Consider the following 27,994-nt stretch of genomic DNA (forward strand, 5'->3'; position numbering starts at 1 on the left):
TAAAGAAAGCAATCTGCAAAAGGCCTTGTTCAGAACAGTAGTATTTATGTCAACTAAAAATACACCAAATGATAGTATATTTTCTAATGAGTACACACAGCTGTAGTATAAGCCTTAAAAAATGAAGGAACAGGAAGCATTCGCAGCAGCTTCAGGATTGTGGTTAAAAAAATCTGTAGCAAAAATAAGTTGTGTAAATATGGATGCCAGTTATATCAGCTCCTATGCCTTTCTGGAAATTATACAGATAGCTTTCAAACTGATTTCTAAAAGTATGTTTAACTGCCAGAAACATGTATGCTTTGGGATTTCAAAGTCGACTCGGCTTTAATATGCTAGAAGCAGGTTTTAGATACTGTACTCAGCATGAAGCTACAGAACAGTTTATGGATTTCTTAAGAAACTCACTGCTGAAGAGGTACACGTAATTAAAGAAACTGGCTTTTCCTGGGGACATTTGCGAGGCACTGTTAGTGTTCGTGACATAAGCGCCCCTGGGGATTACATGAGGGGTTACCATTTCTGGCTGCATACCCCTGTCATCTGAGGAGCTTAAAACAAAAAAAAGAGTTCTCTCAGCTCTGCCATTTGGATTATTATTCAAGAGACTTGGGCCTGGACTTCCTTGTTGCTATCAAGCTCCCCCAGGTGACCCTAATGTGCAGCATGGGCTGAAATCTGTGGCTTACTGACAGATTCTTTGCTTGGCCAACCTGTAGTCAGGCTCCGGAACCTTCTAGCCCACCTAAGTACTTGTTGAGAGCCGTCATCCTCACGCTCTGCTCAGGCCCACTGCCCCTCAGGTGCTCACCCAGGCCTGCCTTCATCAAAAATCCCCCTTGTTGGACCAGCGCCATGGGTCACTTAGCTAATCTTCCGCCTGCGGCACCGGCACCCCGGGTTCTAGTCCCAGCTGGGGCGCCACATTCTGCTCCTCTTCCAGGCCAGCTCTCTGCTGTGGCCCGGGAAGGCAGTGGAGGATGGCCCAAGTGCTTGGGCCCTGCACCCCATGGGAGACCAGGAGGAAGCACCTGGCGCAGCGCACCAGCCATGGTGGCCATTTGGGGGTGAACCAACGGAAAAGGAAGACCTTTCTCTCTGTCTCTCTCTCTGTCTAACTCTCTGTCTGTCAAAAAAAAAAAAAAAAAAAAAAATCCCCCTCGCCTCTGATACTTTTGCGTTGTCAATGCCGGCAGCTTTTTGCTTCTTTAAACCAGTCTGCACTTTAGGATTTATTACAGAAAGCTAATAAAGGTCACTGTTTGTGAGACTGGCTGGGAGAAAGTGAGATGGAGCTGGTAAAACAGAAATCCTTTTTAAAAAAATGATAAATAACGTTAAAACAAGAGAGATTTTGGAGACACCTTGATTGTGGTGGTTACACAAAATCTACAACTGTTAAAATGGCACAGAAGCGTTCACAGGTGTATTTCCCTGGGTAGAGAAATGGCGGTGGCAGTGAAGGGGCTGTGAACTAGCTGACCACAGACAGATGGACAGGAGGAAGGACAAGCTTTGTGTCTGAGGAGGCCCGGTGTGACGTTAGTGCTTCTGCCTGTGGCTGCCGACTGCCCCAATTTTTCTATTCAGAGTGACTTTCATGTCACTTTGGTGACTTGCTAGTGTTTCCCCCGAGCCTTGCCAGAACACATGCTGGCCAATTTTGGGGTTTCTGCACAAATATCAGGTGAGAGACCTGCCGGCAAGCACTCTTAGGTTTGCGCATCTCATGATTTTAAGCACCTTTTCCCATGTTGAAAGACCACTTGAGCCTTTTGCTTACTGTTTATTCATGTCCTGTGACTATTTTCCTATTAAATTTTTTTTCTTTCCTATTGATTTCCAGAAGCTATATAAATGAAATAAATTAGCTCTTTGCTGACAGGAATTGCAATTTCTTTTGGCCAGTTTGTCATTTGTCTTTTTGATTTTCCTTATAGTTTTGTTTTGCCAAGCTGAAATCTATTTTTGTTTTGTCAAAATTATTAATCTTTCTTCAGGAGAGTGCATCCAAGCTTTTAATTAGAATGGCCTTTCTTATTCTAACAAGGGAACTTGCTCATCTATTTCTAGTACTTTTATTAGTCATCTCTTACATTTAATGTGCATTTTTATACTGGCAAAAGATAATGGATGCCAAGAACAAATTTAATTTTTTTCTCAATTCATACTAAGATTCCAGAGCTAGAATATTAGAATGCTTATCCTTGGGAAGCATATTTTGATGATATAAAAACACGACAACCTGGCCGGTACTGTGGCATTATGGGTAAAGCTGCTGCCTGCTCCCTGTTAATGGCCTGGGAAAACCAGCAGAGGATGGCCCAAGTGTTTGGGTTCCTGCCTCCCCCACGGGAGATCCAGATCAAGCTGCAAGCCCCTGGTGTTGGCCTGGCCCAGGCCTGGCTGTGGCAGCCATCTGGGAAGTGAACCAGCAGATGGAAGATTCCTCTAGTTCTCCTTCTCTGTAACTCTTTCAAATAAGTAAATAAATCTTTTTTTTTTTTTTTCGACAGGCAGAGTGGACAGTGAGACAGTGAGAGAGACAGAGAGAAAGGTCTTCCTTTGCCGTTGGTTCACCCTCCATCGCACCGCGCTGATCTGAAGGCAGGAGCCAGGTGCTTCTCCTGGTCTCCCATGGGGTGCAGGGCCCAAGCACTTGGGCCATCCTCCACTGCACTCCCTGGCCACAGCAGAGAGCTGGACTGGAAGAGGGGCAACCGGGACAGAATCTGGTGGCCCGACCAGCACTAGAACCCGGTGTGCCGGCACCGCAGGTGGAGGATTAGCCTATTGAGCCGCAGCGCTGGCCTAAATAAATCTTAAAAAAAAAAAAAAATCACATCCTGGTGCTGGCACTCAGGCACAGTGGGTTTGGCTGCTATCTGCAACACTGGTATCCAATATGAGTGCCAGTTTGTGTCTTGGCTGTTCTACTTCTCATCCAGCTCTCTGTTACTGAGCCTAGGAAGGCAGTGGAAGACAGCCCAAATCCTTGAACCCCTGCCATCCACGTGAGAGACTTACATGGAGTTCTAGGCTACTGGTTTCATACTGGCCCAGCCTGGCCATTGTGGACATTTGAGGAGTGAACCAGTAGATAGATGTAAATCTCTCTCTATAACTCTGCCTTTCAAATAAATAAATGAAACTTTTTTTAAAAAAATACTATGTCCTCTTGCATTGATTCAATATTACAGATGAAAGAAAGGTAAAATAATTTTATTTTATAACACAAGTGAATGTGTATAACATCTAAAAGAAAGACTTTTTAATTATCAACTAGCCAGAATATTTTTTCTACCCTTGCTGGAAATGAAAGAATATTAACACAGTGAGCTATAATTATACTCTATCAGAACAGCCATAGCAAAAAACTATGGATATCAACTACTGGTAAGGATGATGAGAAACTGGATCTCATACCCTGCTGCTGGTGCAGCCACTCTGAAAGCAGTTCAGCATTTCTTACTACTGTGTAATCACCATATGATCAAGTGGTTGTGCATTTGGATATATTTATCTGAGACAAATAAAAACTTAACTTCAAAACCTACACATAAATATTCATAGCAGCTTTGTTCACGATAGTCAGAAACTGCAAACAATCCAGTTGTCCTCATGAGTCAATCCACGTATGGTGTGGGGGCCTGCTTGGCACCCCAGAGTTGACATAATGATTCTTTTAAGTTGAAGACATTGGAGAGAAAAAACTCTTCTAGGAGTTTCCATTACCCGACTAAAAGCAGCAACCTCTGGGAGATGTGGCTGCCATAAATCCCCTCTTTGGGAGAGTTTTATGGCCCTGAAGGTGGAAAAAACCGCTCACGCTAATATAGGCAAACATCATCACATTTTCTTACCACCTGGACTTCCCAAATCCACCTATCTCTCCCTAAAGAAATCTACTTATGTTTCCCATAAATGGTCCTTTCTTCCTTTTTTTCCCTAAATTAGGTAAACAGTAGTCTTCCACGCCTCCTCACCCCCCAACCCCAGCCGCCCCCTTACCTGTGGGGGATGTGCCTGACCCTGAGGATGGCTGCAAACCGCACACGGAAGCTGTTTTCCCTGCAGGCCCTGCTGCATTGCCTGGTGGCACCAGAGGTGATCTGTCCTTCCCAACGTGGTTTACACCCTGGTGCCTCTTTCGTATCATTACTCTTTGCTTCGGGGCCACTACTTAATGAAATAAGGGTTACTTGACCGCAAGCACTGAGACACCAGGACAGCTGACCAGATAATGGAGAGAGCTTCTAAATGATAGACAGGCAAGAGGATATACTATGTGGATATGCTGGATGAGGGTGACCCACGTCCAGGGGGAGGGAGCTGGAAGGTGTGTTTCTCGGGTGTGCGATTCATTTTTATTTATTTGAAAGGCAGAGATCTTCCCTCTGCTGGGTCACTTCCCATATGCCTGCAACAGCTAAGGGCCTGGAATCCAACTTGGGTCTCCCTCATGGGTGGCAGGGACCAAAATACTTGGGCTATCACTTGCTGTTTCCCAGAGTATGCATGAACAAAAAGTTAGAACTGGAAGTGGAGTCAGGACTGGAACTCAGACACTCAGGGATGGGATGTGGGCATCCCAAGCAATGTCTTAATCACCACACAAAATGCCTGCCCCAAAACCCATGAATTGCTTATTTCTGGGATTTTCCATTTAAGATTTTTGGACTATGGTTGACTGCAGGTAGCTGAAACCATGGAAAACAAAACCACAGATAAGAGGGAACACTGTATAAGCCTTTAACTTTAATCATTTAATAAACCAGAGATAGAGCAAATAAACCTTCTACTACTGCTAATTTGTCTTTTGTCACTTAATTACCATGCTCCAGCCACTAAACCTAACAGGGAAAAGGACAAGTTCCCTGCCCCTTACTATTTAGCAAAAAAATTACTGTGTTGTTGCTGTGGATTCATTCTGAGGAGGAGCGCAGTGGGGGCAAGAGGCACGGAGTCACCACACAGACCCCAGGAATCAGGTAAAAGAAGGCCAGAGGTGAGCAGCCCACAGACTCGTTTATTTCAGTTGGTACAGCAGCTTATATAGCCGAGGCAGCCAATCCAGTCAAGGGGCAGTTTATTCCCTAAGCAATCACAGCCTGTTGCCAGGCAGGCTCCATTGCCAGGTGGTTTTGAAGCCATTCCTGAGTAACTGATGCTCGCTTGCCAGCGGCCATCTTGGCATGGCCTTCTCATTCCACCAATCTGTGTGATTCTATTTATCTAACATCTTGAAATGTCAAAATTATACAGATGGAAAGTGATGAATGGTTACTAAGTGTTAAGGACTAGGGCAGGGGTGATGGTGGCATGTGGGTAAAGAGGGCAACACAGGGGAACTCAGCGCTGCTAGAATTATCTGTAGCTTGACTGGAGTGGTGGATACAAACACATACTTGTGATAAAACTGCACAGGGGGCTGGCGCTGTGTCGCAGATTAATCCTCCACCTGCGGTGCCAGCATCCCATATGGGCATCAGTTCTATTCACAGCTGCTCCTCTTCCTATCCAGCTCTCTGCTATGGCCTGTTTTGAAAGCAGTAGAAGATGGCCCAAGTGCTTGGGCCCCTGCACCCACGTGGGAGACCGGGAAGAAGCACCTGGCTCCTGGCTTCAGATCAGCGCAGCTCCAGCCATTGCATCCATTTGGGGAGTGAACCAATGGAAGGAAGACCTTTCTCTCTGTCTCTCCCTCTCACTGTCTGTAGCTCTCTCTCTCAAATAAATAATTAAAATCTTTAAAAAAAAACTGCACAGAATACACACACACATACACTCAAAACTGGGACTATCTGAAAAGGATTGGTAGATTATAACCATGTCAACTTCCTGGTTGTAATTCTGTACTATAGTCTGGTACAGGTGTTACCCATTGGAGTCAACTGGATGAAGAGTATGCAGGACCTCTGGTCTTCTTCTGACAACTGCATGAGGATCATAAGAAGATACGGACGGTTGTACAGGTTACAATACTGAATCCAGGGTTGGGATTTGGCAGGAATGGCCCTGTCACAATCACACTGAGAACACTTTATCCAAAAGCCTCCGGCTGTGTGTGCTTGGCAGAGGCCTCTCAAGGAAGTAGCATTTTCTGTTCAAGAACAGTGAGGATTTATTGCTTATCCTCAGGGCTGATAGAATCAGCAGGGAACACACTTGCCGATCCTGGTGATCAGATCAGCTGGGTTGTACCTTGATGCTTCAGGTAACCCTCATTTTCTTTAATAAAGCTTCTCACAGTGCACGAGGTGCGATGCTGGCAATTTAGGGTTGCCGAAAAAAAGCTCTACCGTGCTCCCTACACGTGCAAAGGTAAGAGTTTGCCATAGGTATGGATGCATGAGAAAAACTGCATATAGAGAGAGCTTAGCACTATCTGGTTTCAGGCATTCCCTGGGGGTCTTGGAATGCATCCCCTCCCCCAATGAACAGGGTGGGGAGAACTACTGTTCAGCAAATTGTGCAATATTTCCTTCTCCATTTCTAAACAGTTAAAGGATTCTGAATCTTCTAAGCAGTTTACTGAATTCTAAATTTAGAATATCCATTTGAAGATGTGATTGAAGTACCACATACCTCACTTTAGTTTTTTTTTTTTTAAGGTTTATTTTATTTATTTGAAAGGTAGAGAGAGAGAAAGAGAAAGAGAGAGAGAGAGAGAGAGAGAGAGAGAGAGAGAGAGGTCTCCCATCTGCTGATTCACTCCCCAAATGGCCGCAATGGCCAAGGCTGGGCCAAGCTGAAGCCAGGAGCTTCTTCTGGGTCTCCCACATGGGTGCAGGGGCCTAAGTACTTGGCCCATCTCCTATTGCTTTCCCAGGCACATTAGCAGGGAGCTGGACTGGAAGTGGAGCAGCCAGGACTGCAAAGCATGCTCATATAGCATGCTAGGTTGCAGGTGGCAGGTTAACATGCTATGTCACAATGTTGGCCCCATTTCTGTTGTTTAGATTTTTATTTACTTGAAAGGCAGAGTGACAGAGAAAGAAAGGGAGTGACAGAGAGAAAAGAGGTCTTCCATCCAATGGTTCACTCCCTAAACCGCCACAGTGGCTGGGGGTGGGTCAGGCCGAAGCCAGAAGCCTGGAACTCCATCTAGATCTCCCATGGGGATGGCAGGGAGCCAGGACTTGAGTCACCTCAAGGCACATTAGCAGGGAGCTGGATTGGAACTGGGGCAGGCAAGACTCCAACTCCGACATGGGATGTTAGTGTTGCAACCATCAAGTGTCAAATTGCTGGCTCCAAGCAGTAGGTATTATTTTTCCATTTTACGTACCAGGAAACTAAGATTCAAAGAGGGTTAAGCAACCTGCACAGTTATGTTTCTAGGAAGTGGCTGCAGAACCTATATTCACAACCAACATGCTATAGTCAGCATTCACTCAGTTATGCCAGCTAATTACATAAGAGCCTTAAAATCCATAAAGGAGGGGCTGGCGCCCTGGCGCAGTAGGTTAATCCTCCACCTGCAGTGCCGGCATCCCATATAGGTGCCAGTTCCAGTCCCAGCTGCTCCACTTCCTATCCAGCTCTCTGCTATGGCCTGTTTTGAAAGCAGTAGAAGATGGCCCAAGTGTTTGGGCTCCTGCACCCGCATGGGAGACCCGGAAGAAGCTCCTGGCTCCTGGCTTCAGATCGGCGCAGCTCCGGCCGTTGCAGCCATTTGGGGAATGAACCAACAGAAGGAAGACCTTTCTTGTCTCTTCCTCTCACTGTCTGTAACTCTACCTGTCAAATAAATAAATAAAAAATCTTAAAAAAAAAAAAACATAAAGGAATGGTGCTATGGTTTGAGTATCCACCAAGGCTTCATGTGTTGAAATTTAATCCCCATTGTAAAATATTAAGAGAGTAGAAACTATTGTGTGGTATTAACAGGGTGGACATTAGTCCAGTAACGGCATTCCGAGGCTGGGCCTTTGGGAAATGATTGGGATTACAGTCAGCAGGGCAGAGCCCTGTGACCAAGCCCTCGTGGTTTCGTAAGAGGCAGAGACACACATACACATGCGCACACGTGTGGGTCTGTGTGCTCTTGGGACTCGCCAGCAGGAATGCCGCCATCAGGTGAGCTCCCCGCAGCTCGGATCTCCAGAACCATGAGCCAAGACAAAACTCTTGCTTACAAAGTAGCCTCCCTGTGGTCACTTCGTTGTGACAGTGGGACAGAGACTAGCGCAATGACGAGCCACCAGAGAACCAAGTCCAAAGGAAAGAGGCCCCCCATCTCCTAGGGAGGGGAGGCCACAGGGCAGGAGGGCCCAGCGCGCGGTCAGCGGGAGTGTGGACGCTGCCACCCTCCTACTCGCTTGAGCTCGCCCCGTCACCCCGGGTCCTGCACTTGTCCGGACGGTGTGGAAAGCAAGGGAGCGCGCCGGCCGCACAGCAGGGACCGATCCAGGACGCCGAACTGTGAAACTGCTGATTTATTAACCAGCAACTCCAAAACCGCACTGAACAGCCACCCAAGAACACATTTCTGCTCCCTCGCAACAGCACGCTGACACGGTTTACCGCTTTTCTGAACACTTCGGGCCCATCAAACAGATGACACCAGTTACCGCTAGTCCTGCCTCCGAGAATTAGGCTTGAGGCGCTCCTAACTCCTGCAGGCAAATGCAGGGCCCGGCGGCTGGGCCCGGCCAGGGAGACCAAGCGAGCCCGGAGGGCAGGGCGCCATCCGAGACCAGGAAGGGCCGGGCAGCAGCGGACGCGCAGGCGGCCCCGGCGGCCCCGCGCAAGGCTGCCAGCAGCGCGGCTCGCGCGCGCCCGGCCGGCCGGCTCGGCTCGGGTTCGAGGAAGCGGGGCCGGATGGGCCGCGGGAGCCCCCCACGACCGACGGGCAGAGCCCACTGCCTGCCTGGCGGGAGGCCGGAGAGGAGGGCGCCCCGGGACCCCGCACTCCCACCCAGCTGTGCCAGGGCGGGCGCGGGTGGGCTCGGGCGTCCGAGCGGTGACAACCCTGCGAGACGTCTCCGGGGACGCGGGGCTCCCAGACCCAGACGCCTGCAAAGGTCACCTCGCCGCCGTGGTGCTCCGAGCCCACGCAAAGTGCTCGCCAAAGAAGCCTCCAGACCAGAGCCCCGGCCTCTCGCCTCCAGCTGCCTCCCCCGGCCCTCCCTAAAAAAAAAAAAAAAAAAAAAAAAAATGCAGACAGCAGAGACCAGCTCGGCCGGAGGCCCGCTCGGGGGTCGGGGGTCGGCGTCACCGCGGGGGGAAGGTCTGAGACAGGCCTCAGCAGGGCGCCCCCGGCGCCCGGGCCCGCAGCGCGCTCGCCACCGAACGCACTCACCAGCCTGCTGCCGCGAAGCAGCCGGACAGCCAACCCCTCCATCGCAGCCGCACGACTGCCCGGCCTCCGCTCGCCAGCGCCTCGGGGCCTCGCCGCAGCGCCCGGGGGCGTGGCTCCGTCCCGCCCCGCCCCGCCCCGCCCCGCGCCGCGCGCCGGCCCCTCACACACCTTCCTAGGCCCCGCCCCCATCGCCTACGGCGCTCCCGGAGAGTCATGCCGCGCCCTCCTCCGCTTCGCCCTCCGCCGGGCTCGCGCGAGACTTGAGCGGCGCAGGGGGGCGGGAAGGGAACCGGAGACACAACAAACATGGCGGCGACGGTGACGAAGACGGCGGCGACGGCGACGGCGGCGGCGGCGGCGGCAGCGTTGACCGAGGTGGTGGGGGTCACTCGGTGTGGTGGTCAGGAGGTGGGTAGCTGGCTGCGGCCCGGACGGCGGCGACGCGGCGGAGCGGGGCGGATGCGAAGGCGCGGCGGGATGCGGGAGAGCCGGGTTCGCGGCGGGCCGGCGGACCCCGCCCGAGCCTCAGCCCGAGCCGGCGAGGTCGGGCGTGGCCCGCAGTGGGGCAGGGTCACGACCCGGGCGGTTCGCGGCGCCCGCGGCCGCCGGGGCCCGGTCGGGCAGGAGCTCGGAGGCTGCGGGGGCTGCCCGCGGCTCCCACAGGTGGTTGTGCGGGGCGCCCTCCCGGGCCCCGGGGGCGCGGGTCCGCCCGGCGCCTGCTCCCGGCGCTGCGGACCTGGCGAGGATGCCGCCCCGACGGGGTCCGGGCTGCCGGCCGCGAGGGCTCGCGGAAGCGTCGCCTTCATCCCGCGACCCGGTCTGATTCGCTGCTCCCGCACCGCGCGCGGAGCCGGGGGACGCGGAGCCGGGGAGGCCCTTGCGGGCCAGGACCTGCCGCGGTGCGTTCGGGGCTTCCCGGGGACCGGGGTCTGCGGCTGGCCGTGTGCTGGCTGGCACGAACGCTCGGCCCCTGTCGCGTCCTCCTAATGTGCTGACCAGAGCCGGAAAGAGGAGCGACTAGATTGCGAGAGCTCAGAAAATTGGGTTTAAGAGAAGCAAAACTTTCTTAAAATTTTTTTTTTAAAGAACATTTGGACTAACAAGTTCTAAATTCCATTTAATTTCGATGACTGCCGAGCCTCCATCACAGACAGAAATGAAGATATTCCCGAGAGCTGAATTGAGGCATTAGGGGTTCTTACCCCCTAGTGGTCGAGTGTGAACCCGAAAACCTGTTTCGCGTTAAGAAAGAATACATTAAAGACCAGAACCCGGCGTGCCTGGTTGGGTGTGCATGGAGGGTTTTTATTTTAACCGTCTCCTACAGATATTTTCCCATGCAAATCTGATGCATTGCTTTTATGCCACTGTGGCTGTTCAGCAGGACTCGGTTTGACCCTTTTGTAAGTACTGTGAACAAATGCGTGGATTCAGAAAGACGTGAAAAATTTGCCAAGAATAAGATTTTTTTAAAGACTTATTTATTTATTTGAAGGGCAGAGTTCCAGAGAGACAGAGGCAAAGAGAGAGAGAGAGAAGTGTTCCATCCGCTGGTTCACTCCCCAGTTGGCCGCAGCAGCCAGAACTGTGCCGACCTGGAGCCAGGAGCTTCTTCCGGGTCTCCCACGTGGGTGCAGGGGCCCAAGGGCTTGGGCCATCTTCTACTGCTTTCCCAAGCACCTTTGCAGGGAGAGGGATCAGAAGTGGAGCAGCCGGGACTTGAACCTGCGCCCATATGGAATGCCGGCACTGCAGGCGGCGGCTTTACCCGCTACGCCACAGCCCCAACCCCAAGAATAAAGTCCTCAGGCGACCATCAGTGGAGAGGTGGTAACTGCCTCGAGTGACCCTGTGTAGTTGTGACTTTGCTGTCTGTCAGCTTAGGTTTCTTTTCGGCTAAAGCACTGGTAAGGTTGGCACGTGATTTTATTGTCTTATTAAACCTGCCTGCTAATTGAGTTTTTGTTTCAGCGTGTTTGATTTGTGGTGTGCTTTTCTTTGCAGACCTCTGTGTGGCTTTTCGATTTTAGTTCAGATTCCCTCCACGGCCTTTTGTAGTCCCTTGGTGTATCTGCAGAGTAAATTTCAATTTCCTCAATGTTGGAGTGGCAAGAAAAAGGAACTGATTTGGGGTGAAAAGGTTAGATCGTATAACTCCTCTTTTAGATTTCTTCCAACATGATTTTATTTCTGTTTTACATTATGTTCTCAAAGTCTCATTCCTTTCTGTCTTCAGAGAGCTTTTGACACTCGTGAAATCTGGGAAAGGCCATGCCACTCCGTTCAGATGGGGTCTCACCTCCGCTCACAGTATTTGTGGCAGTGACTGTAGTTCTCCGCCTGTAGAAGCAACGCAGCTCTTGAACTCTGCTCACTTTCTACATGCAGGCCTGCCTCAGCCCACATGAAGTCGCTGTATAAGTTAGCCGCTGAGCAGTCCTCGTGTGTCGTGACCATTAAACACTTTTCCAAGGAAAGCTAAGTCAGTGAAACACAGTCTGCTGTTTGCCCATCACAGTTTCAAATTTCTCCCATAGTTTATTAAAAGTGGATTGTGGGAGGAGGGTAGATTGAAACCTCCTCTCCGGTTCCCTGTTGTGTTCTCTTTCATAGTTGTGGTTGCCCTCTAGTTCACGTCTTGCTGCCTCTGTTCTAAGCAAGTTAGCTCCTGGTTAAGAAGACTCTGTGTGTGTGTATACTTGTATTGATCGACAGCTTCCCATTCATAATTTGAGACTAAAGAAAAATCAGAAGACTTCTTACAGAATAAATCCTTTACAAGAAACTAAGGAAGTAGCTCAAATTACTGCTTGAATGTATAGAGGTTTTCATGTTCTTTTGGGCTATCAGAGCTTAATTCTCAAGTCTTTTTCCTCCTGTAGCCGCTGGTTGTTTTATAAAGGCATGGTTTTTGAGCTTCAGATGGATGGTTTGTGGGGAGCTATTGGCATAAAATAACGTATGCATACTCCAGCCAGTTTCTCTTTAACCTGCACCCCTGGAGGTCCATGCTAGACTCAGCCTAATGTAGTGACAGTACCCACCAGAAGGACTCTAAGGATCACCAAGTCTGGTTGAGATGATTGGATGTCTGTCCTGATTCAGGCTGCTGTAACAAATTCCTGTAGGCTGTGTGGTGTGAACCAGCGTTTCCCGTGGTTCTGGGACTGGGAGGTGTAGGACCCTGGCAGCGTCAGCGCCGGCTTTCTGGTTGTGTCTGCCCTGGCAGAGAGGAAGCAGGTTCTCCGTGTTCGTTCTTACAGGGCACTTAGCCCATGCAGAGGGCTCCACCCCACTCCAATACCATCATGTTGGGGGATAGGATTTCAACATACACGTTTTGGGGGACACAGACATTTAGTTCAGGAAGGAGTGATCCGGCTCGGAATACACCACCCAGATCTGTAGTGACGCTGGAGAATGCTAGTTTCTTTTCTGATGACACGATTTTGCACACTGAAATTTTGTGTAAGTAATTTGTGACTAACAAGCTGCAAGGTATTGCATTCATGGCTAGAATAGTATCACTAGAGAAAAAAATATGGTTTGCTGATTTCCTAAAGTAGATAACTATGCTGTGTTCACAAGGGTTTTAGGCTTTATCAGTGGCTTTGAGGAAACTTTGGCTATCAGTTGATTTGTGGAGTTCTTCGATTTATCCTTCAGTCCTGAGACTGTACTAAGACAGGAAAATGGTTTGAACGGAAGACCTTTTTATAACCAGAAGTCTTCTGTAGTTTCAGAATTAGTTTTTTTTTTTTAAGATTGATTGATTTATTTGAAAGGCAGAGTAATGGAGATGGGGGAGCGAGATCTTTCATCTGCTGGCTCACTCCCCCATTTGGAGAGCAGTGGCCGCAGTGACCGGGCCTGGGCCAGGCTGGAAGCAACCTGCACCTCCATCCTGGTCTCCCATATTGGTGGCAGGGCCCCAAGCACGTGGGCCTGTTGCTTTCCCAGGCACATGAGCAGGGAGCTGGATGGGACGTGGAGCAGCCGGGGCTGGAGCCGGCACTCCTATGCGTTGCTCAGATGGAGGCCTACCGCACTGCGCCATGGTGCCAGCTCAGATGTGTTGTTCTTTTCCCATGTATCTGCTTTCAGAGTTTGACTTGAGATGGAGAAAGCTATGTTTTCAGATGAGGAGTCCACGTAGACTTCAGCTCCTGAATTCTTGGCTCTGTCCCACCTGGAGCTCTGTCGGGCCGTGTGCTTGCTGTGTGTGGGCAGCTGGGATGCAGCTGGAGAGGTCAGCGGGCACTTAGAACGCTTGCAGAGGAAACGACACCCAGTTGGTGCCTCAAGACTGTCAGCCAGGTCGGCAGCTTCGGTTTCTGGTCTGAGCCTCCTTCGTGTTGCCAGTGTGCCTCTCTCTTTGGTACCCTTTTTTGCTTCCCCAGGTCCATCATGCACTGTGACTGAAAACCAGCATACAGTTTACGGCAGGGAACACAGTGCAGCTCATAGTGTGACAATGTGATAATAGTCGGAACTGTCAAAATATGCCAGCCAGCGTCTGTAATTAAGTTCATTTGTGTTCTTAAACTTGGGATGAATGTGGAAAAATGCCACTTTCTTCTGCTTGCTTACTGACAGTCCAGTGTATTTGCTGCACTGTCACATGTTGTGCTGTAGCAGCGTGATGCTTCTAATCAAGATGTGGTGAGGTTTGTGCTTATTGAGGCCTGTCAAGTACATTCAGTGGAAACAGATGAGTTTTTATATGGTTGACAGGCAAGAAGTGATGCTGAGTTGCAGTGTATGTCTTGTGGTTTCTTTCTTAATTTTTATAATTAGAACATAGGCAATCTGTAGGGCCTTACAATTTAAAAAATAATTTCCTGGTTTTTATTCTTTTCCACTGGAGCTGACTAGTTTGTTTTCTAACCAAAGAGCAAAATTTAAAGAACAAGTAATCAGCAGAGTCAACTATACGCACACAACACAACAGTACAGAATCAGTTCTGAACTGAAACAGAATCAGTTCAAGGAAACCTGGGCGTTTTGTGGTTTTTAATGAGTCCCCCCAAAATGCCTGTGTTGGAAACTTCATCCCCCATTCATGTGTTAATGGTGTTTGGAGGCAGCCCCCTGGGAGGCCATTGGAGTGATCTGAGGTCCTGAGGGTGGGCCCAGTGATGGTCTTAGTGGTTTTGTGAGAAGGGAGACTTGAGCGAGCAGCCTGCTCTGGCCGTGTTCTGATGCAGTAAGAAGGCCTTCAGTGGGTGCTCTCGGGCCTTCTAGCCTCGGAACTGAATGCTCGGAAACCTCTGTTCCTTGTGAATTACCAGTCTGTGGTATTCAGCAAGAAAACAGATTAAGATCAGGAGGTGGAGGGGTGGATGAGACAGACTGATCCAAAGCTAACAGTAATCCATAAAATTGAGAAAGGTCTGCCAGACAAAAGCAGGGATTTACAGAGTTGGCCTAAAAGTAAAGTAAAAAGAGACAAGTTTAGGAAATTGCTAATTGGGGTGTACGAATTAATGAGATTTAGATGGTTTCATTGTAACAAAGGGACAAGTAGAAGCGCAGAATATTTTGCAGCCAGGCTGATGAACTGATAGAACAAGAAAAAATACTTTGAGACGTTGAAGGATTCCTTAATCCGAAGTATAACCTTTTTTTTTTTTTGCTGCAAAAATAATTATCATTGAGAGCCTACCATGTGGTGGTGTTTTTTTTGTTGTTGTTTTGTTTTTGTTTTTTTTTATAGGCAGAGTGGATAGTGAGAGAGACAGAGAGAAAGGTCTTCCTTTGCCGTTGGTTCACCCTCCAGTGGCCGCCACGGCCGGTGCGCTGCGGCTGGCGCACCGCGCTGATCCGAAGGCAGGAGCCAGGTGCTTCTCCTGGTCTCCCATGGGGAGCAGGGCCCAAGCACTTGGGCCATCCTCCACTGCACTCCCTGGCCACAGCAGAGAGCTGGCCTGGAAGAGGGGCAACCGGGACAGAATCTGGCGCCCTGACCGGGACTAGAACCCAGTGTGCCGGTGCCGCTAGGCAGAGGATTAGCCTAGTGAGCCGCGGCGCCGGCCCATATGCTATTCATGATGAGAGATACTTTACATACCCTTACCTGTAAAACTTAAGATAGCATTGACAGTAGGTAGTATTATCCCATTTAAAAAAAAAAAACCTGATTTATTTATTTATTTATTCTAAAGGCAGAGTTACAGGGAAAGGGGGAGAGGGAGAGGGAGAGAGAGAGAGATCTTCCATTAGCTAGTTCACTCCCCAAATGGCTAGAACAGTCCTCAAAAGGCTGGGCCAAGCTGAAGCCAGGAGCCAGGAGCTTTATCCGGGTCTCCATGTGGGTGCAGGGGTCCAAGTACCTGGACCATCTTCTGCTGCTTTCCTTTTATCATTTTACAAAATGGGAAACTAAGATTGAGAGCAGTCCTTTCCTGTTCCAAAACTTAAAGTTGGCGAGCTTGGCCTCACACCACAATATTCTGTTTATTCACAGGACAGACTTTCAGTAGTCTCAGCTTTCTAGAAAATAGTGACAGCTGCAGTAATAATGATAATTTTCAAAAACCCCTGGATGGCTTCTAAGAAGGGAGTAAAGAACTATTCCCAAAGAGCTGTATTAAGGTGAGAATTTAGTCAAGGTCCTTACTTGCCTAACTGTGTTCAGGACAGAGAACTGATTGCGTGTAAGGAGAGAGGAAGACAAGAATAAACCAAACACACCAGTCTGGGACCAGAAAACGACAAACAGCAGTGTCCTTCACTGTTCTTGAGGGTGTCCCACGTAATCAAAGGGTGGTCTGTCTGCAGAGGACTTCCGGCTAAGTCAGAGTAGAAGTTTTGATTCCTTAAAAGTTGATCAAGTGTTTGTGAACTGGGAAATGTGCTTTTGTGGAAACTCCTCATTCCTCAGGCCCAGTCCTGTCACTTACACGCTTGGGCTGAGAAGGACCCAGAGCAGTCGAGACATGCTTGAACGAGAAAAGAAAACACGGCTGGAATTAAGTTACTGAGATAGGAAGACTTACTATTAAAACTGTATAGTATGGCTGCAAGAATAGGCAATAACAGAGTTTTCAGAATAGAGCTACAGGTCTAACCACCTGATTTCAAAAGGTGACACAGAGCCAGTAGAGAAGGCTTGTCTGTCACATGCACATTGTTGGGAGCTGGAAATCTCCTTGAAAAAATGTTTGTCTCTACCTCACATCATACACAAAACTGAATTCCACATAAAAATATGGAAGGTAAAAACATACTGAAACTTTTCAAAAGAAAATACAGAACATCTTCAAGGATTCCTTAATTAGGTCACAACTCTAAATAGAAAAAGTGGGTAGATTGAACTATATTAAGAACTTCTGTTCATCAAAAGTTAAAATTGAGATTGAGAAGGCAGCCGCAGAGTGGAAGAAGGTACTGAAAATGCTTAGAACACACATATCTATTAAAGAACTCATATCCAAGAATGTCAAAGAACTCTTATGTGTTAGAAAAAGACAACCCAATAGAAAACGATAAATTAAGCAGTTGTTACTAAAAAAGAGGTTGTCTAAATGACTTATTAACATATTAAAAAGTATACAACTTCATTAATCAAGAAACCAACAAATTATCACTGGTGTAATTCCAACACTCACCCGCTAGAATGATTAAAATCAAAAAGGCAAAAAATACCCAAGTACTGATGAGGATATGGAACAGCAGAACTCCTGTTCACCCCGTGGGAGTATAAATTGGTGTACTCACTGAGAAATTATTTGGCATTATTTAATGCTAAATATATGTGTACCCTTTGACCCAACAATTTCATTTCATTCCTGTACAACCAACAGAAATGTGTGCATAGTTAACCAGTAGATGTGTGGTTTATAGAAACTTTACTCACAACAGCCGAATGAGTTCAGGGATTCTGGAGCAGTACAGCTGGATAAATTAGTGTTATTAATTGTAGCACGGTCATGCATACTTCAGTGAAATGAAAATGAACAAATTTCAGCTGCATGTAACAATACAGATGACTCTCAGCATCAAAATGTTGAATGACAGAGCCAGAGGTTTGTAGTGTACAATGGACAAAACTGATCAAATGTCAGCAGCAGGTTGGTGATAACCCTTGGCAGGGCCGCAGGGGCTGGACTGGAAGGGCACACATGGGGCTGACTCCAAGGACGTGTTCACTTTGTGATGACTCATTGAGCACCACCCTTAATGTGCTTTTTTTGGACATATGCTAAATTTAAAAGAAAAGTTAAACATATGTGTTGAGAAGAGTGTAATCATTAACTTTAGGTGACTATTATTGGCTATAAAGATGACATTTTTTAAAATGGAAAATGACTCATTAAATAGGAAATTTTAGCATAGTATATAATTAAGGAGAATCATATTCATTTGCATAAGATATTTTTACTGGAAGAAAAGATCTTTGTCCCCCAGGGATAGTTTCCTTCATCTTGTTCTTAGTGAAGAACTTCCTGTTCATTTGATTTGTGATTTTGGACCAGAAACCTACATGAGGACCATGTGTGATTACAAAATCTCACAAGGGACTTTTCCCCTCTACACCAGTATCAGAGGTTTTTTTCCTCCATTTTTCCCCTTCCAGTTTGAGTGTGTAGGATGATGGGTGGTAGAGGCGATGATTTGGATACTTCTAGAGCAGGGGTTGGGACACAATGGGTTGCAGGCCAAATCTGCCTGTTTTTGAAAAGATAATTTTATTGAAAATGGCCACAAATGCTTCTTGACTTATGATGGTATTGGGTCAGGAAACTCACTGTAAATTGAAAATACAGTAAGTTAAAAATGCATTTAATCCATGTAGCCAACCGAGCCTCCTGGCTTTGCAACGCGGCGCACTGCAGACAATTGGTCGATTCCCCTGGTGATCGGGGGCTCTGGGAATGTAGTCACTGCCCTACCCAGCATCAGGAGGGACCCTCACAGTGATAGCAATGGCCTGGGGAAAGGTCCAGCCTCAGAACTTGAAATGTGCCTTCTACTGAACGCATGTGCCTTTTGCACCATTGTAAAGTTGAAAACGTGTCTGTCACTGCAGCAGAGCCGGGCACGGGCAGCAGAGCCTGAAGTATTTACCCTTTGGCCCTTGAGGAAAATGTTGCCACTCCCGCTTGTTAGACCACCTATTTCTAGACTGCTGGCTCATTCATGTGAGCACTGAGCTAAGAGCTTTTGATGGTAGTCGCTAGCTGTATGTGGCTATTCCAACTTAATTAACCAAGAGAAAAAAATTGAAAATAATTTGTATAAACCACTTTTCAAGTGCACGGTAGCTACATGTGGCAAGTAGCAGCTGTGATGGGCAGCGTGTGCACCATCAGGGAAGATCTCCCTGACTGGGCTGTGGGGTTTCTTTACTGTTTCCTTCACTGTACACGCTCATTTCTTTCATCTAGGCTCATTTTCTCTCTCTAATTTGTATCCATCCTCTGTGCCTAAGTTTAATTATTAAATGTGTTTACTTTGTCCCATTCTGTGAGTGTCTTCATGTCTTCATTAGTTTACCAGGAAGATTATGAGATATTTAAAGGAATTGGTGTATTCTGTTTCTCTGTATAATGCCTTGCACAAAATAGTTTTTGTTACTGTTGCTATTGTTTTTGTTATGTACTACATCTCCCTAAATAACATAAAATTATTTCAGTTTATTTTCTAGGTATAACAAACTGTAAACTTGAAAAAAACAAACAAGCGAGCAAAGATGGGTGAGAAGAAACCAGAGCCGCTGGACTTCGTGAAGGACTTCCAGGAGTACCTGACCCAGCAGACCCACCACGTGAACATGATCTCTGGATCAGTGAGTGGGGACAAAGAAGCCGAGGCTCTTCAGGGAGGTAGACTGATCTCGATGCTATTACACCCTTCTCGTCTGCGTTTTCTGCATGTTCTTATGCTGTGTGTAGTTAGTTATCCGTAGGGTGGAGACCGTTCACTAATGGAAATCATTCTGTTCTTTTTCCCTGGAGAGATACAGGGCATCCCCCTGCCTCCTTTAAACCTGTTGTTGACTTTTGACTGGAGGAGAGACTATCATGGTCCAGCCATGGGTTCCGGTCTTGCTGGCAGATCAGGGCTTCTAAGTTGAGGTTCCCTGTCCTCAAGGGTCTCAGCTAACGGTGAGCTTGAGGAACCCAGAAGGGATCAAACAGCAGCCTCGTGACACCGAGGATTCAGCCATTGGGAAATGTGGGTTAGACCCGACACCAAACTAGGAGTCTCTAGGATGACCGTGTACATCCATCTGAGGAGAGAAACTAGGTTAGAGAAAACAGCAGCCTGTTTGAGCCTGCTGGGGTAGTAACGTGTGTCTGGTTTGCTAATCACCCACAGATTGGGAATACATTTTTAAACTTGACTCAGAGATTAGCAAACTGCAGCCTACAGCCTACAGATGGGCCTCATCTGGACTGCTGTTTTCTACAAGCTAAGAGTGGTTTTGGTATCTTAAAATGCCTGAAAAAAAAAATCAAGAATAATGCCATTACATATGAAAATTGAAATTTAACTTCAGTTCCATCTATAAAGTTTATTGGAATACAGCATACTTGCTGGTTTACATATTTTCTATGGCTGCTTTTATGCCACAACAGCAGAGCTGAGTAGTTGTTATAGAAACCAGATGGCACACAAAGCCAGAAGTGTTTAGTTTCTCACCTCTGTAGAAGAAGCTTGCTGATCCCTGACAATAGGGACCAGGCATCACCCAGGAGCTTGTTAGAAGTGCAGAACACCAGGCCCACCCTAGATCTAGTGGATCAGAATCAATTTTAATAAGATCCTCATAATTTTAATAATTCATACACAATCAAAATTTGAGACTCATTGGGCTTGGGAAAGCAGTGAGAGGAAGGCGCCTTGTCCTGCCGGTACAGTGGCCTAGTTGGATATTGGACTTACCCAACCAGCAGAATCACTTGTCTTCTTCTGGGGAGGGGGAGGTGAAACAGTGGAGCTGGGCTTGAATTAGGGGACAGTACTGCTGCCTCCTGGGTTGAAGCGGAGGTCCTTTCCCAGGAAGCTGTAGGAATAACAATTCCCTTCCTAATGCCAAGTGTACGGGTGCCTTGAGTGGGCCTCAAGAGGTCAGAGGTGTCCCCCACAACTTTGACTCCTTCAGAGCACCTGCCCTTTCAGTGTCTCTATATGAAGATGCCGCCACATTAGATTAAAAGTAAACAACCAGGCTCTAAGACGCTCTGAATTTAGAATCCTAATGTTCATGCACAATGTTTTTCTTTTTAGCTTAATTAGAATTTTAACTCCTAAATGTAGTGCAGTGGAGGTGTGAAAAAATGAATCACTCTAGGCTACAGTGAACTGAGTTAGGGCTTCAGGGGGATTATGACTGCCAGTTATTAGTTGTAGGGATGGCTAGAGTCCCCAGCACTTGAGTGTGACTGTGCCATCACTCCTAATGAGACTCTCTATTCCTTTCTGTCTCCTCACCTGTTTTCTTCAAAAGCATGTTGAAGACTGCTAGGATTTACGTAGAGGTACCTGGAGGTTCCCCTGTACAAGGTTCTACAATTCTGCTTTTATACAGAATTAGCCTCAGCTCAGAAAGTGTGTGATGCTTTATGAATTGACGTTTTGTGGGAAGTGCACTGTCAGTTTATCAAAGATTTTCAGCCACTTAAGACTAAAATGCTAAATTGAGTTGACTCTGAGATGCATAATTTCTTCTGCTACACTTGTTTATAGCTGGAACAGAGGGTGACCAAAATGGACTTGATCACCCGTCTGTCGAAGTCTCTCTGGATGAAAACTCAGGAATGTTAGTAGACGGGTTTGAAAGGACGTTTGATGGGAAGCTTAAGTGTCGGTACTGCAACTATGCCAGCAAAGGAACCGCCCGGCTCATCGAACATATTAGAATCCACACAGGTAATGCAGAAACTACTGGAGAGGCGTTGCTTTAGGGCTGGAGAGGGTTGGTGTGTTGTGCAAGTGTTGAATACGTGGAGAAGTGATTCTTTTTTTTTTACAAAGAATGACAGCAGACAGGTGGGAGGGAGGGAGGCCCTTGGAGAGCTTTCCTTGCCTTAGCCATTCTCCGGCTCGATCCAGATAACTTCTCCCCATCATCTGCCTCTCAGATTGGAGAGGCAAATGCTGAAGGCAGTGTGAAGGGGTCACGTTTTTATCTTTATCCTCACCAGCTTGTTCCAGTTGCAGAAAGGGGAAAAAGTTCTGTGCGGTGGCAGACTGCTGCTAACCTCAGTTCTCACCAGAGCTGTCCCCTCTTCTGAGAAACCTCCCTGACTCTCGTCCCGGCCCCTCCCAAGAGCAGACCAGGGGTCATCCTCTGTGCCCATGCACCCCGTGCTCACATGTGACACAGTGGTGGTGGCCTGAACACCTCTCAGGGACAGGGACTGTGACGAGGCCAGCGTTGTATGTACCCCCAGAGCTTCACAGGGCATCAGGCACTCTTGAATGACTCCAAACCTCATGTTGCAAATGTGCATTTTACATACCTGGGAGTCTTCAGCTAGCAGTGCTAATAACTAAAATTGTTAGTTCTGGCAGCTGAGGAGTTGCAAGGTATGGAAGTGTTGGCGGTTTTGAAGGAACACTTTGCATCATTCATACTTGGATGAGTACTAGTTATAGCATTCCTTTTTGCCATTGGTTCACCCTCCAATGGCCGCCATGGCCGGCGCGCTGCAGCCGGCGCGGCGCGCTGCAGCCGGCGCACCGCGCTGATCTGAAGGCAGGAGCCAGGTGCTTCTCCTGGTCTCCCATGAGGTGCAGGGCCCAAGCACTTGGGCCATCCTCCACTGCACTCCCAGGCCATAGCAGAGAGCTGGCCTGGAAGAGGGGCAACCGGGACCGAATCCGGTGCCCCAACTGGGACTAGAACCCAGTGTGCCAGCGCCGCAAGGCGGAGGATTAGCCTATTGAGCCACGGCGCTGGCTCGTACTTGGATGAGGAGGCCCGTTTTGATTTTTGAGTTTTCTATTTCATATTAGGACTTTTATTTTTTTTCCTGAGGACAGGGTATGCGTATTTGTTTCTCTAAATATGTATGGAAAAGAGTTTATGTGTAAATGTTTACATGGTTAAGTTACTCTGAGACATACTGTTGATAAAAATAATAATTAAGATTGATTTATTTACTTGACGAGCAGAGTTTCAGAAAGAGAGGGAGAGACATAACCATACCTTACATTGTTTCACCCCTCAAGTGGCCGCAACAGCCAAAGGGAGGAGCCTGGAACTCCGTCTTGGTCTGCACGTGGGCGGCAGCTGCTCAGACACTCAGGCCATCCTGTGCTGCTTTCCCAGGCCATTTGCAGGAAGCTGGATTGGAAGTGGAGCAGCCAGGACTTGAACCAGTGCCCACGTGGGGTGCTGACATTGCAGCTGGCAGCTTAACACTGCATCCCAGCGCTGGCCCCTGATAAAATCATTTATATGTAGGGAATCACCTACAGTAGTAGTATATGGGTTATTTATTTATTTATTTATTTATTTTTTGACAGGCAGAGTGGACAGTGAGAGAGAAAGAGAAAGGTCTTCCTTTTTGCCGTTGGTCCACCCTCCAATGGTCGCCACGGCCAGCGTGCTGCGGCCGGCGCACCGCGCTGATCCAAAGCCAGGAGCCAGGTGCTTCTCCTGGTCTCCCATGGGGTGCAGGGCCCAAGCACTTGGGCCATCCTCCACTGCACTCCCTGGCCACAGCAGAGAGCTGGCCTGGAAGAGGGGCAACCGGGAAAGAATCCGGCGCCCCTACCGGGACTAGAACCCAGTGTGCAGGTGCCGCAGGCGGAGGATTAGCCTATTGAGCTGCGGCACTGGCCAGTATATGGATTATTATAGAGTATTGCTGTCGGTTGTACTATTTCTTTTCCCAAATGCCAGTTAAAGCCATAGCAGTTTTCTTTTTTATAAATGTATTTGCAAGTTACACACACACACAGAATTTTCCATCCTCTGGTTCACTCTTCAAATGGCTGCAAAACAGCCAAGGCTGGACCAAGCCAAAGCCAGGAGCCGTGAGCTTCATCTGGGTCTCCCATGTGGGTGCAGGGCCTCAAAGACTTGGGCCATCTTCTACTGATTTCCCAGGTTCACTAACAGGGAGCTGGATTGAAAGGGAGTACCCAGTACTTGAACTGGTGCCCATGTGGGATGCTGGCACTGGAGGTAGTGGCTTAACCTATTAGGTCACAACACTGGCTCCAACAATTTTCATACAATATTGGCTAGTAGAATATATATTTGCATTTCAAATTGTTGCTAGTGGGGCCGGCATCGTGGCATAGTGGGTTAATCCTCCGCCTGCGGTGCTGGCATCCCATGTGGGCGCCGGTTCGAGTCCCAGATGCTCCTCTTCCGATCCAGCTCTCTGCTGTGGCCTGGGAAAGCAGTGGAGGATGACCCAAGTCCTTGGGCCCCTGCGCCCACATGGGAGACCAGAGGAAGCACCTGGCTCCTGGCTTTGGCTGGGCATAGCTCCAGCTGTTGTGGCCGTCTGGGGAGTGAACCAATGGAGGGAAGACCCCTGTCTCTGTCTCTCCCCCTCACTGTCTGTAACTCTACCTCTCAAATAAATAAATTTTTAAAAAAATCGTTGCTAGCGAGTTCTTAACCTTTATTTTAGTTTGTAGGTTTCTTTACAAATTTTAATAATCTTATGCAGTGTGAATTTTTGAAAAGCATTTTTGATTCCAAATCTAATGAATGGACAGACATGAAGCTTGCCATAAATGAGCTACTGCTGCAGTTTCTCCCACATCTTTCTTTTTACACAGGAGAGAAACCTCATAGATGTCACTTATGTCCATTTGCTTCTGCCTATGAGCGCCACCTGGAAGCCCACATGCGTTCCCATACTGGAGAAAAACCGTACAAGTGTGAACTGTGCTCCTTCCGCTGCAGCGATCGAAGTAACCTGTCCCATCACCGCAGGCGCAAGCATAAAATGGTGCCAATTAAAGGTACGAGGTCTTCCTTAACCAGCAAGAAGATGTGGGGGGTTCTACAGAAGAAAACAGGCAATCTGGGGTACAGCAGAAGAGCACTGATCAACTTAAGTCCACCTTCCATGGTGGTTCAGAAACCAGACTACCTTAACGACTTTACCCACGAAATCCCAAATATCCAGGCTGACTCCTACGAAAGTATGGCGAAAACCACACCAGCCGGTGGCCTCCCAAGGGACCCCCAGGAGCTCCTGGTCGATAACCCTCTGAGTCAGCTCTCGACACTAGCGGGACAGTTGCCCAGCTTGCCACCGGAAAACCAAAACCCGGAGTCCCCGGAGGTCGTCCCCTGCCCCGACGAGAAGCCTTTCCTGGTGCAGCAGCCCTCTGCACAGGCGGTAGTTTCCGCCGTGTCAGCAAGCATTCCCCAGAGCTCCTCTCCCACAAGCCCTGAACCTCGGCCATCCCATAATCAAAGGAACTACAGTCCAGTGGCCGGTCCGAGCAGCGAACCAAGTGCCCATACGAGTACTCCGAGCATAGGAAACAGCCAGCCAAGCACTCCAGCCCCAACCCTGCCGGTCCAGGACCCTCAGCTTCTGCACCACTGCCAGCACTGTGACATGTACTTCGCAGACAACATCCTTTACACCATCCACATGGGATGTCATGGGTATGAAAACCCTTTCCAGTGCAACATATGTGGATGCAAATGCAAAAACAAGTATGATTTTGCCTGTCATTTTGCAAGAGGGCAACATAACCAACACTGATTGGAACATTAGCACATTATGTTTTATTGGGTTTTGCCTTTTTGTCTTTTGTACCTTGGTTGTTTTTGTTTTGTTTGGTCATTTCTAATGTCTGCTGATTTAAGGTTCATACATTATATTTATAGAATATTGCAAATTTGACAATGGAAAAATTTTCCCCGATTTTTTTCCCATAGAAATCTGGTTTGGTCATTTATGTGTTAGCATAGTACATTGATGTCTGTTTTTTCCTTTTGTTTAGATGTAAGAATTGGAGTGCAGTCATAACCTTATTAGGTGTTCATTTAAATTTCCTACATTTCTGATCCGTAAAGACTCTGGGCTTATTCATACTCCTGATATTTCAGTATGTAATTGCAGCTAAAATGCTATTTCTGCCATATTTCAAAATTTAGAGAGTAAGTTATTTTCTCTTACAAGATCTGTTACAGTTTATTTCAGTATTTAATAGAGAAATTGCCCTTGATAAGGTTGCTCCTAACTGAAATGCTTTTTGGTTCACAAACCTTAAGTTGAATCAGTTTCATTTCAAGTGATAATAAAGCTATTTCAGTGTAGTAAATCTTTTTTCTACAAGAGGAAATATAAAACTATGAAACAAAAGTTCTACAAGGAAAAACTCAATAAGTTGAAAATGGTGTTTATTCAAATTTAGTTTAACCACACAGGCGTTATTCATTTTTTTTAATACTAACAGTTTATTCTTAAAACGACAGGTAAACACACGAGCGTGCTAGATGCCTTCTCTTTCCTTTCCGTTTGAACCTTTCATGTCATCCTTCTGACAGCGTTAGTCCAGGTGAGGGTAATAACTATAGTGAGAACCTGTTATCCTGTTTCTTTGATGACCAAAGAGGTACAGTGGAAGTCACCATCTTATTAAATGCAGTCCTTCCTAAAAAAAAAAAACCTCTGAAGTTTCCTTTCTCTACCTTCTATCCGTTTATTGTCATAATTTCCAAGAAAAGGTGGATGTGGAAATGCATGGGAAAGTGCGGAGACGTCTACGTACAGAAAGGAGAGCCTGTGTGCGCAGAGGTTCCCATCTCCGTCAGAGTGAGCCTTCGAAAATGCTGAGTCCAGACTGCTGCTGCTTCGCAGCTGTACCAGTCTCCACGCGCGGTGACAGTGCTGTGTGGAGCGGAACTGTGGCCTTAGCAGGAAAGGATGAGAAGTTGTGAAAGTGGATATAAAATTTATTTAAACATGGTATTCGATTTGTTCATAAAATAAGACTTGCTAAATAAATCTAGGGTAACTCATTTTGAGTAGGAGGCTATTGTTTTTATATTGTATAATAACTAGCTTACTTTGAAAGTTGGTCAAATAAAATAACTGTTATTAACTGTTGGTTTCTGTGTACTTTGCAAAAGACCTGTTTTAAATTTGACTCATATCTTGAAAATAGTAATTGGCTTCTTAAAGAGAATCCCAGCTATTAAGCATTTATTAACCAAAAAGGACCTCTACGGTTACAGGAAATAAAAAGGAAATGTTGATGGTATACGCCCATAGAACCCAAGTGCCAAGATGATGACCCTCCACCCTTCCCCGGTGCTGGAAAGCAGACGAGGTCCTGCGTCGCAGCTGGGGTGGAGAGCAGCATCCAGGACGCTCTCTCCAGACTGGAACTCCCTTCCCTGTCACGCCTTGTGGGTCTGAGTGCACAGTTGTCCTGCCCTGTGGTTACATCACAGCTCAGATCCGTTGTGGTGCATCAGTTTCCAGATGTGTAACTTGGCTCTAGTGCTTACTGGTTGCAAGAAACAGGTTGTCATTTGGAAGCTTGCTTTCTTCTGTTTTATTCAAATAAAAGCAATACTCCAAAACAGAAAAAATAATTCATTAAGCGAAGAGGAAAACTCTCAGTAAAGTGGACATACTGACTGTACATCTTGGGCCAGACAGTGACAAAAGCATTTTTTTCCCCTAACAACTGAAGATGGATGTTTTGAGTTTTTTAACTTAAATATGGAAGTTTTTCTTTCATGATTATAAACTAGAATGTAAGCTCCTGTTACTGAGAGAGCACAGTTAGTATTCCAAAGGTATCAATTCTGAAAAGCTACAATTGTAAATGCACTGAAACTTCGAAGGAAATCTACCTTAAACTTTCTTGGTATTGTACTTTTTGAAGAGTTTTATTTAAATTTTCCTTGAGTTAAATTCTGTATTTGGAAAAATGTTAGTACCTTCCCTTACATATTGAATGTTTCTCTCATTTTATTTTTAATCCAATATTTTATAGAAGTGAGTTGTTGGGAAAAGTTTAACATGCACTATTTATAGTACTTTGCCATTAAAAGGCAATGTTGTGAAACTAAATTTATTTTTGTTCAGTGAACATAAGTATAGATTTTTAAAGTTGGTAGATAATTTATCTTCACTGATATTTTTTTAAGAAACTGTGAAGAGATTAACAGGGAATAATTTTATTTCAGATTTTACTAATGTAGCTACCACTTCAGATTAAAGTAAAGGCAAGACTTTTACTTTGAAAAAATTCCATTTTATGTTCCTAGTACTATTTCATTTTAGAAATAAGTGTTTTGCCATTTGTCTGCAGAGTTGTTTGACAAAGGGAATATTACTAAAAGAAAAAAACTCAGACATAAACCTCATTTTAAGTTCTATAAAAATATTTATCAAATGAATGTGTTGTGAAAGATGATTCCCTGCTAAGACTTTTGCTTTGTCTTAGAGAGTGTATGCTTTCTAGAACTTGTTTGTGTTATAAGGACTTTGATGTAAAGAACATATTTTGTATGCGAAATTAAAACTTGCATTATTGTTAAATACACTATATTGTTTAGGGATTCCAGAAAGCAGTTTAATGCTAAAATAACTCTATCTAGTATGTAGTTCATATTGGGAATGAGCTTTGCTTTTGTAAAATATGAATAAAATAACACTTTCTAATGACCTCGATTTTTTTTTTGAATGTAAGACCCTTTTTTTAACTTACTGTCCAGTATGTACAGTGCTAATAAGA

At 46.7% G+C, this 27,994-nt stretch overlaps 2 protein-coding genes across 6 annotated transcripts in view; one reads left to right on the top strand and one right to left on the bottom strand.

Annotated features, from left to right (window-relative positions):
* Positions 1-9,608, bottom strand: part of ACADSB (acyl-CoA dehydrogenase short/branched chain) — a 35,299-nt gene extending 25,691 nt beyond the window's left edge. The window contains exon 1 of one of the 2 annotated variants that reach the window (XM_051837330.2): positions 9,476-9,608. In XM_051837330.2, coding sequence (XP_051693290.2) covers positions 9,476-9,496 — 21 coding nt within the window. In that variant the 5' untranslated portion in view covers positions 9,497-9,608. Of the gene's footprint in view, positions 1-9,307; positions 9,437-9,475 lie in introns of those variants that run through there. The other variant, XM_002722594.5, reaches the window with a different exon arrangement.
* IKZF5 (IKAROS family zinc finger 5) lies at positions 9,504-27,924 on the top strand. 4 transcript variants are annotated; one of them, XM_070057101.1, is made up of 6 exons: positions 10,394-10,710; positions 10,803-11,214; positions 11,312-11,447; positions 18,945-19,134; positions 21,002-21,184; positions 24,059-27,924. In XM_070057101.1, exons 4-6 carry the CDS (start codon positions 19,002-19,004, stop codon positions 25,000-25,002), a joined length of 1,260 nt encoding a protein of 419 aa, XP_069913202.1. In that variant the 5' UTR covers positions 10,394-10,710; positions 10,803-11,214; positions 11,312-11,447; positions 18,945-19,001; the 3' UTR covers positions 25,003-27,924. The 4 variants fall into 4 exon arrangements, with proteins under 4 accessions (XP_008248470.2, XP_008248471.2, XP_051693291.2 ...); XM_008250249.4 differs by lacking the exons at positions 10,394-10,710; positions 10,803-11,214 and adding an exon at positions 9,514-9,715; XM_008250248.4 differs by lacking the exons at positions 10,394-10,710; positions 10,803-11,214; positions 11,312-11,447 and adding an exon at positions 9,504-9,715.
* The last annotated feature ends 70 nt before the right edge of the window (positions 27,925-27,994 follow it).

Source organism: Oryctolagus cuniculus, chromosome 15, assembly GCF_964237555.1.
Source record: "Oryctolagus cuniculus chromosome 15, mOryCun1.1, whole genome shotgun sequence".
Classification (NCBI taxonomy): domain Eukaryota; kingdom Metazoa; phylum Chordata; class Mammalia; order Lagomorpha; family Leporidae; genus Oryctolagus; species Oryctolagus cuniculus.